This window comes from Myotis davidii, unplaced genomic scaffold (genome assembly GCF_000327345.1).
Source record: "Myotis davidii unplaced genomic scaffold, ASM32734v1 scaffold113, whole genome shotgun sequence".
Classification (NCBI taxonomy): domain Eukaryota; kingdom Metazoa; phylum Chordata; class Mammalia; order Chiroptera; family Vespertilionidae; genus Myotis; species Myotis davidii.
Window position 1 is genome coordinate 74,700 of NW_006284356.1, and position 11,013 is coordinate 85,712.

At 41.8% G+C, this 11,013-nt stretch overlaps 1 protein-coding gene across 5 annotated transcripts in view; it reads right to left on the reverse strand.

Moving 5' to 3' along the window:
- The window catches only part of WDR33 (WD repeat domain 33), a 109,042-nt gene that overhangs the window by 65,846 nt on the left and 32,183 nt on the right, over window positions 1-11,013 (reverse strand). For all 5 annotated transcript variants that reach the window (XM_015571614.1, XM_006754761.2, XM_015571621.1 and 2 more), the window contains exon 2: window positions 736-962. In XM_015571614.1, coding sequence (XP_015427100.1) covers window positions 736-939 — 204 coding nt within the window. In that variant the 5' untranslated portion in view covers window positions 940-962. The remainder of the gene's footprint in view (window positions 1-735; window positions 963-11,013) is intronic.

The window sequence follows — 11,013 nt, forward strand, 5'->3', positions numbered from 1 at the left end:
GGGTAGAGATACATTCACAATTCCTTCAAAATGCTCAGCACAAAAACAATTCCTCCTATCTTGACCTTAATTTTCTTAATTCCTCTCTTCCTCTTAAACTCCCCTAGTCTAGTTTTCCAAATGAAACCCATGGAAAAAACTAAATCTGTCTTTATCTCTGAATGAATCTTTTTCTCCTATGTGCCTACAACATATTAATTCCTAAGTTGGAAATCTTTTTAATATTTCATGTATTCTGTGGGTTTATCAAGTATTTCAATGCTGGCCTAGGGATGAGAGCAGCCGTGGGCAAACTACGGCCCGGATCCAGCCCGTTTGAAATGAATAAAACTAAAAAAAAAAAAAAAAAGACCGTACCCTTTTATGTAATGATGTTTACTTTGAATTTATATTAGTTCACACAAACACTCCATCCATGCTTTTGTTCTGGCCCTCCCGTCCAGTTTAAGAACCCATTGTGGCCCTCAAGTCAAAAAGTTTGCCCACCCCTGGGTCAAAGTATCCTCTTCAGAGATTTGTTCTGAACCTTTAGAACAAAACCTATTTCTAACATTAATAATTTTTGTGAAGATAATTAATGTAGCTTTTTTTTTTAATACTAGTGACTGGCTGCACTTAAAATCCCAGTACTTTAAGCAATACAACTATAATTATTACCATTTTATTATTTTAAAAAACTTTCTCCTTTGTAAAAAAACGAAGTTTGGTCACATGAAGCACATGATCTGGACTTACCTCCAAATACTTAATTACAGACGGATTATAGTCTATCGTTTTTCGGTTTACTGCTTTTCTCATTCGTTTTCCATCAAAAGTAAGCTGCTGCATTGCTTGCTGCTGTGCAAAATCAGGTCGCTTATAAAACAGTTGTCGAGGTGCCTGATGTTGGAACCTTGGCATATGGAAAAAACGAGGAGGAGAACCAATTTCTGTAGCCATGGTGATGTTTTCGCTCTAGGACACTGGGGTATGGAAAAAGTACTTTCACTACAAAAATCAGCACTGAAAACATTTTCAAATGAACATTTTTACTTATCTTCCTTTTTCTAATATGTTTCATTTGTAGCTTTTAGTCAATCCATTTACAAAATGAACTATTAGATTTAATGGCAGAACCCAGATGCTCATTTGAAAAGGGCCAATTCATAGCATAAGTGTTAATATTAAGCACCAGCTGTAAAATTCAGCCTGATGGAAGGAAAACCACAATTGATAACAGCCTGGGTTGAGTTAGAGTGGTTGTGTGCTATGCGTATGTGGGGTGGGCAAATGGGGGCAGGGGGCAGAATACGGGGATGGGAGAACGCTTTCCCTGAAAGTGGCCAGAAGTGACCTCTGAAAATGGCTTGCTAATCACTTCATCCAGAAAACCCCACAAAATCACTGAGAACTGTTCACATCTTTATATATATAATTGGTTTCAGAGAGGAAGGGAGAGGGAGAGAGAGATAGAAACATCAATGAGAGAGATCATTGATCAGCTGCCTCCTGGACACCTCCCCTGGGGTTCGAGCCCACAACCCAGACATGTGCCCTAACCGGGAATGGAAACCTGACCTCCTGGTTCATAGGTTGACGTTCAACCATTAAGTCACACCAGCCGGAGAAAACTGTTCAAATTTTTTAAATAAAGTTTTCATTAGATGTTTGATAGTATACCAAATCATTTTAGGTTTATCATAAGACCCCATTTTATTACTAAAAAAATCTTAAGACCTGACTTTTGTCCTTTTAAATTTCCTAAGAATAGTGTAGAAGGAGGAATCAACTATCCTATTTCATATGAATACTACAAGTACATACATCTAATTTCAGGCTCCAAGGACCTACCACAGAAATTCTCAGTATGTATATTTACTTATTTATATAAGCAGCATTAAGCTAACATCTGAATAGAAAAACTGTTAAGAGCTTATAGCAGCGGTTCTCAACCTGTGGGTAGCGACCCCTTTGGCGAGTCGAACAACCCTTTCACAGGAGTCGCCTAAGACCATCGGAAAACACATATATAATTACATATTGTTTTTGTGATTAATCACTAGGCTTTAATTATGTTCAATTTGTAACAATGAAAATACATCCTAGCCCTAACCGGTTTGGCTCAGTGGATAGAGCATCAGCCTGCGGACTCAAGGGTCCCAAGTTTGAATCTGATCAAGGGCATGTACCTTGGTTGCGGGCACATCCCCAGTAGGGAGTGTGCAGGAGGCAGCTGATGGATGTTTCTCTCTCATCGATGTTTCTAACTCTCTATCCCTCTCCCTTCCTCTCTGTAAAAAAATCAATAAAATATGTATTAAAAAAAATACATCCTGCATATCAGATATTTACATTATGATTCATAACAGTAGCAAAATTACAGTTATGAAGTAGCAACGAAAATAATTTTATGGTTGGGGGTCACAACATGAGGAACTGTATTAAAGGGTCGTGGCATTAGGAAGGTTGAGAACCACTGGCTATTATAGAGTTTCAATTTTAACGCTCTCCAGTTAAACTTACATTCCAATAATACAAATATCAATGATTTAAAAACACATTCTTTAAATGTTTTTATTAATTTTAGAGAGAGAGGAGGGAAGGGGGGGAAAAGAGAGAGAAACACCCATTAGCTGCCTCTTGCTTGCCCCACACCAAGGATAGAGCCCACAGCCCAGGCATGTGCCCTGACCAGGAATTGGAAGTCAGTGAACTTTTGGTGTATGGGACACCCCTCAACCAACTGAGCCACCAGGGCTAAAAACACATTTTAAGTGTATTTTTTAAATCAGAGCATGAAAAACACATAAAGAATGTTGGGGGGGTGGGGTGGATGGGAGAGTGCTGTCCCTGAAAGTGGCCAGAGGTGACCTCTGAAAATGGTTTGCTAATCACTTGATCCAGAAAACTCCACAAAACCATGCAAATCAAAAAGTTCAAATCTTCATGTTCACTTTAAAAGCACTCTGGTGAGCCTAGCCGAGGGGTGGGCAAACTTTTTGACTCGAGGGCCACAATGGGTTCTTAAACTGGACCGGAGGGCCGGAACAAAAGCATGGATGGAGTGTTTGTGTGAACTAATATCAATTCAAAGTAAACATCATTACATAAAAGGGTATGGTCTTTTTATTTTTTTAGTTTTATTCATTTCAAATGGGTCGGATCCGGCCCGCGGGCCGTAGTTTGCCCACGGCTGGCCTAGCCAGTGTGTCTCAATGGTTGAGTATCCACCTATGAACCAGAAGGTCACGGTTTGATTCCCAGTCAGGGCAAATGCCTGGATTGTGGGCTTGATCCCCAGTGGGGGGTGTGCAGGAGGCAACTGATCAATGATTCTCTCTCACCATTAATGTTTCTATCTCTCTTTCCTTCAACTTTCCTCTCTGTAATCAATAAAAATATATGTATTTTTAAAACCAAACAAAAAGCACTCATGAAACTGCCCAAGCCATCAAAGAGTATGCATATTGGAAAAGCCACCAAGTATCTGAAAGATGTCACTTTACAGAAGCAATGTGTACCATTTCATTGTTAAAATGGTGGCGTTGGTAGGTGTGCAGAGGCCAAACAATGGGCCAAAAAAACTAAATTTTTGCTGTACGTTCTTAAAAATGCAGAGCATAAAGCTGAATTTAAGGGTTTAGATGTAGATTCTCTGGTCATTGAGCACATCCAGGTGAACTAAGCCCCCAAGACTTGGGGTAGAACTTACAGAGCTCATAGGAAGATTACCACACACATGAGCTCCCTGCCACACTGAGAGGATCCCTACTGAAAAAGAGCAGGTGATTTCCTAAACCAGAAGAAGAGGTTGTACAGAAGAAAACGATAAACCAGAGGAAACTGAAGAAACAAAAACTTATGGCCCCGGAGTAAATTCAACATAATGTAAATACTAATAAAAGTTAAAAAAAAAAAAAAAAACCAACAGGAAAAAGTTCATCTGAAATCGGTTTCTGCATAGGATGAGGGAAATAAGTCAATAGAATTTTCAATAGAATTTAATGGTTAATTTCTCAATATAAAAATATTCTATAAAAGAGTAAGCAAGTATTGACAGATTATTTAGTCGCCAATGATTTTAGAAGGTTGGTTATTTGTCATTTTTAAAGCTTAGGTGCTTTTTAAGGTAATATGGATTATTCAATTCTGGATTTCACATCCATAGAATTCAGAAAATAACTCCATGATGATAACGCTTCTAATCAGTAGTATCAAAACATTGACTATTTGGAGAGTGTTTACAGTAGCATATGGTTAATAAATTCCACCTCTACACATTTAAAAAAATGTTAGAAGCATTTCCACATTTTGTTTTAAAAACAAGAAAGGACCTAAAAATTTATGATTTCCTTTGTATGAAAATATTCTTAGTACTACCTACTTCCTTCATCCTTGTTACTTCAGTCTCTCCTGAAACCATCCTATATAATAAAAGGCCATTATGCAAATTGACCCAACAGCAGAACCACCAGTTGCTATGATGCGCTCGGACCACCAGGGTACAGATGCTCAATGCAGGAGCTGCCCCCTGGTGGTCCGTGCACTCCCACAGGGGGAGTGCCGCTCAGCCAGAAGCTCTGAGCCGGGCTCAGGGCTGGCAAGCACAGCAGTGGTGGCGGGAGCCTCTCCCACCTCCATGGCAGCACTAAGGATGTCCAACTGATGGCTTAGGTCCGCATGGAACATCAGTCTGACATCCCCTGAGGGCTCCCAGACTGCGAGAGGGTGCAGGCCAGGCTGAGAGATGCCCCCCATCCTGAGTGAATGAATTTCATGCACTGGTCCTCTAGTGTGTAATAAGAGAATAAATATTCTGTCTAATCTCTTAGGGCTGTGTGTGATTTGAATTGGAACATAAGAAGTGAACTAAGCATTTGACTCAGTGAGGTTGGTGAAGCAATTTGTTGACTCAGCTATCCCATGAATTCAACTAAGTTAATGGCTTCAATTCAGATGTCATCACCAGTAATTCTAAAAGGATGTATGAAAGGTAATTTTTTTTGAAAGGTCGTTTTATAATCATCAAATTTCTAATTTTATTAGAATAAAATTATCCTAATATTCTAGTTCCTATTACTAACATCAAATAAGAATAAAGATATTTACACTCATCAAAGGAGGCTTTAAGGTTATTCAGCCAAAAAAGGAATAAAATAGTGAAACATGCTACAACATGGATGAACCTCTGAAAGAAGTCAGATTTAAAAAGTCACATATGGCATCCTAGCCAGTTTGGCTCAGTGGAGAGACCGTCGGCCTGCGGACTGAAGGGTCCCAGGTTCAATTCCGGTCAAGGGCACATGACCAGGTTGAGGGCTCGATCCCCAGTAGGGGGAGTGCAGGAGGCAGCCGATCCATGATTCTCACTCATCATTGATGTTTCTATCTCTCTCTCTCTCCTCTCCCTTCCTCTCTGAAACCAATAAAAATGTATTTTGGGGGGATGGGGGGAAGGGTCACACATTGTATGATTCCATTTATATGAAAAATCCAGAACATGCTAACACAAAAACATAAAACAGATTAGTGGTTGCCAGAGCCAGAGAAAGGGAGGAAAGAACAATGAATGGATGCTGCATGAGAATGAGGTTACCTATGAGGATGGTGAAAATGTTTTGGAACTAGACAGAGGTGGTGATTGGAAAACACTGCAAATGTACTAAGTGGTGCTGAGTCAGATACTTTAAAATGGTTAAAACAGTCAATCTTATGTTATGTGACTTTTCCCTCAGTTGAAGAATTTAATGTATTGGGGGAGAAATCAGATGGTGAGTAGATGAAACATTAACAGAAAGTTGATGGTGTTGAGGCTGGATACAAAGTGCTACACAAGAGCCAAATCAAGGATTTACTATACAAATATGGGGGAAATGACTGAAGTCAAATGCAAAACAATCAATATATGTTGTTACTCACACTTTTGAATAATTCGTATGTTAAAAGAGAGAAAAATATATACTATTTCATTTTAAACCTTATAGAGGATAGGGGGAAATATCTTCCCATTTACAAATTTGTTGAGTAAAATTTGTTCTAAAAAAACTTCAAATTTTCCTTGAATGGTGAAGTTTTATTTGTGTTCCAAATATAAAGGCTCAACATGAAGAAAAGGTGAAAATAGAAAGTACAACTATATTCTAAATCAAGACTTGGCCCTAAATAGTCAATAATCCTATATAATCCTATATAATAAAAGAGTAATATGCAAATCAACCAAACAGTGGAACAACCAATTGCTATGACGTGCACTGACCACCAAGGGGCAGACACTCAATGTAGGAGCTGCCCCTGGTGGTCAGTGTACTCCCACAGGGGGTGTGCCATTCAGCCAGAAGCCAGGCTGACAGCTGGAGAGCACAGTGGTGGTGGTGGGGCAGAGTTAAGGATGTCCGACTGCCAGCTTAGGCTCACTGAGCTGGCAGTCGGACATCCCCAAGGGCTCCCGGACTGCAAAAGAGCACAGGCTGGGCTGAGGGACCCTTCTTTCCCCTATGCACAAATGTCATGCACGGGGCCTCTGGTATAAGCATAATATGCAAATCAACCAAACTGCAGAACGACAGGTCCGGTCGCTATGACACACACTGACCACAGGGGGCAGACACTCAACACAGGAGCTGGCCCCTGGTGGTCAGGGGACTCCCACAGGAGGAGCACTGCTGAGCCAGAAGCCAGGCTCACAGCTGGCAAGTGCAATGGCAGTGGCGGGATCCTCTCCTGCCTCCACTGCAGGCGAGCGGTAAGGAGCCAGGCAGGGGTCCCAGACTGCGAGAGCCCCAGGCTGCAGAACCGGCCTGCCCCCCAGTGCACGAATCTCATGTACCAGGCCTCTAGTACCTAATAATTATATATGGTGTCAGATGGGTACTAGATATATCGGCATGATCACTTCATAAGTTACGTAAATGTCTCATCACTGGGTTGTATACCTGAAAGTAATATAATATTCTATGTCAACTGTAATAGAAAATAAATTATATTTTAAAAGACCCAGCCCTAAAATAAAACTACTCACAACTGAGTGACCAGTCTTCACAAATGCCTTTTTCACTTCACTTCCTGTAAACTGTTACTACTTGCCCAAGTCACAACAAAGCCCCTTAATGGCTGTATAGGCTAAATTGTGTCCCCCCTTCGCTTCATATGTTGAAATCCTAACCCCCAGGACCTCAGAATGTGACTGTATTTGGAGAAAGGCCCCTAATCCATGACTGGTGGACACGGACACTCATAGAAGGCATGCCATTTGAAAGCAAGAGAAAGACAGCCATAACCAAGGCCAGGGGAGAGGCCTCAGAAAAAACTAATCCTGCTCATCTCTTCATCTGGAATCCAAAACTGAGAAAATAAATGTCTTTTGTTCCAGCCTCCCAGTCTGCGGTAGTTGGTTATAGCAGCCCTAGCTGACTATTACAGTGGCAGAGTCAGAGCAAAATACCTGGATCGCCTGACTCTCCCTCAACATGTCAAAAGATTGCAGCAATGCCTTTAACAGCTTTCTCTGACTGAAGAGAGCAGAAACATGAGGTTGAAAATCAGTGACCCAGATAGAAAGAACTCCAGGCATTAAAACTATCCCTCAGGCCCTAATTGGTTTGGCTTAATGGATAGAGCGTCGGCCTGCGGACTTAAGGGTCCCAGGTTCAATTCCAGTCAAAGGGCATGTACATTGGTTGCAGGCACATCCCCAGTGGGGAGTGTGCAGGAGGCAGCTGATCGATGTTTCTCTCTCATCGATGTTTCTAGATCTCTATCCCTTCTCCTTCCTCTCTGTAAAAAATCAATCAAATATATTTTTTAAAAAAAACTATCCCTCAGGCTTCACTCAGGACTATACTGCAAAGACATATATATATATACACACACACTGAGTGGCCAGAGTATTATGGCCACCCCTTCAGTACTTCGTTGGGCGACCTTTGCCTTCAATACTGCGGCGATTCTTCTAGGCATTGACTCCACGAGATGTTGAACGGTGATGCGAGGAATCTGACTCCATGCCTGATGAATAGCACTGTCCAGTTCTGTGAGATTTGATGGTTGTGGAACCAGCTGCCTGGTGGCTCTTTTAACTTCTTCCCACAAATGCTCAATTGGATTGAGATCTGCTGATTGTGGGGGCCACCTAAGCAAGGTAAAGTCTCGTGTTGTTGAAAGCACTCCTGCACAATAAGAGCACCGTGGCATGGCGCATTGTCATGTTGGAAGAATCCATCTCCATTGGGATACGCCATCAACATGATAGGATGAACTTGATCAGCAACAATACTTAGGTATGTTGTGCTATTCAGACGCTGTTCCACACGAATTAAAGGGCCCAAATCATGCCAGGAAAACATGCCCCAAACTATAACACTGCCCCCACCAGCTTGAAGGGTTGTACTCATGCATGTGGGGTGCATGCTTTCATGCTGTTTCCGTCAAATTCTCACTCTGCCATCTGCATAATGCAACTGGAAATGTGATTCATCGGACCACATGACTGTTAGCCAATGCTCGACTGTCCAATCCTTCTGTTCCTGTGCGAATTGGAGACATTTCATCTTGGTAACTGCAGACAACAAAGGTGTTCGAACAGGCCTTCAGCTTCCATATCCCGTACGATGCAGAGTACGGCTAATTTGCCTACAAACATCAGGTGGTCATAATAATCTGGCCACTCAGAGAGAGAGAGAGAGAGAGAGAGACAGACTACTATATGAGAATCTAATATGCCTGTCTGCCAAGAACTCTTATAGGCAACAGGGATACAGCAAGGCTTACAGCATAATTCAGCCTTAAGAATTTTAAATTTGGAGCAGGATGGAAAAAGGGGGGAGGAAAAGACGCTGTTAGAAGAGAAACAAAATACGTGAGACGCTCTCTCATTCACTCAGCATAACATAAACAACATAATCTTTCCCCGAATCACACAATCCAAAATAACCTTCCCCAACCAAACATTTCTGATTCTAATAACCATCACAGCTGATCTGCAACTAAAACACAGATAAGCCCGGCTGGTGTGGCTCAGTGGTTGCGCATCAACCCAAGAGCCAGGAGGCCATGGTTAGATTACCTGCCAGGCCACAGGCCCAGGCTGCAGGCTCAATCCCCAGTGCGAGATGTGCAGGAGGCAGCCAATCAATGATTCTCTTTCATCACTGATGTTTCTATCTAGCTCTCCCTCTCCCTTCCTCTCTGAAATCAATAAAAATATTTTTAAATAAAACACTGATGAAAGATATGCTATATAATAAAAGCCTAATATGAAAATTATCTCCTTGGACAGTCGTTCAACTGGGAGTTCGACTGGGAGTTCGACCAATCGCTATGACGTGTGTTCACCACCAGGGGAGAGCACGGAACATGGCGGGTGTTGGCGACGCGGCACTGGCAGGAGTGGAGACACTGACGGAAACAATGGGTCCTGACGAGAGCAGGACCACAGCGGGATGGTGGAGCAAGTGAGTGGCAGCGCCAAGCCAAGGCGGGTGCAAGCGGAGACTCAATCGCCTCGCAGATGGAGACCAGCGGCAGCGGCAGGGGGTAGGGCCGCCACCCAGCTCCCAGGCACTGAGGGAGTCAGGAGCCCGGCCCTGACCAATCGCCCCACAGGCCACAATGAGCAGCTGTGGCTTGGGGTAGGGCCACCACCCAGCTCCCAGGCACTGAGGGAACCGGACACGGGTTCAGCCTTGATCAATCACCCCACAGGCGGGATGGTGGAGCAGGTGAGGGGGCAGCACCAGGCCAAGGCAGGGTGCTAGGCAGAGCTGTGGGCCTGCAAGGGCGCAAACTGGGGCCTGATCTCCACAGGCCACCCTGAAGGATCCCACCCGTGCACAAATTCATGCACCCGGCCTCTTGTATTTTTATAGGAAACTAGTAGCCCGGTGCACAAAATTCATGCAAATTAAAGGTAATTAATTATCAGAAATATTTTAAGATTTCTATTTGCCCTTTCTCTATAATAGAAGTGTGAGAGATGAAAGGAAATTAGTAAAATATATATGAAAATAATATATAAATTTACTAATAGACAATAACAGAATAATATAACAAAGACATGACATAAAACAACAAAAACGTGATATAAAAACAACAGTGATGCAAACAATGACTGATAAAGTGATTAACACATTGTTTGCAGGTAGTTTTTATGGCGCGCTAACAGATGGCACGGGCCATTTTTGCTAATTTTTTGCGCAAATGGCAACGTTCAGTAAAATTACGATAACTTTAGTTTACGTATTTATACGTTACCCGCATTCTACCGCTGGTCTATAAAAAACGTATTAATACGTGTCCCGTGCTCTACTACACTGCTAGAACGTATAATACGTAAAACGTATAAATACGTTTCCCGCATACAATGTGTTAAACTTACTCTAATATCTCCCTGTACACCACATTAAGAGTGAAAACACTTTCAGAGTGCTTGATTAATTTCCCTTCTGATGAAGTATTTACAACGCTCCTTGAACTCGAGAGAAAGCAACATATAACTGACCATGCTGACAAGCCGAGCTCAAAAGGTTTGCCATGACTGGTCAAGAGTTTGTCCTTGTGATTTATTAATAGTCATCACAAATGCTGGCATCACAGGAAACTGTCGTTGAATCAATTTAAATGGGAGGACAGTGACAGATGAGGACAAATCAATTCTTGGAATCAAACAACCTCTCCCTCTGCAGATCCTGTTAATACTTCAGCTTCGATTATGTTAGGTCACAATCATTTCATAATAAATCTAGTACCATTACAAAGACCCCATTTACTATTGAGATTTTTCAATAGCATGATGATGGCACCAACTTTCAATTTTAATTTATGACAGCATTCCCAAAGGAGTAATACTACTAAGAAAGTCAATGGGAAAATTTTCCTTTTCAGCATCATCTGTAGAATCAATGGAATTATCACTCAAATATGTGTGAAAATCTCCATCGAGTATATCCAAAATTTCTTCATTTAATTTTTGCATGTGCTCATTTTTTGGACAAAGAATCGCACGTTTAGATATATTTTTAATATTAGCTATAGATATAG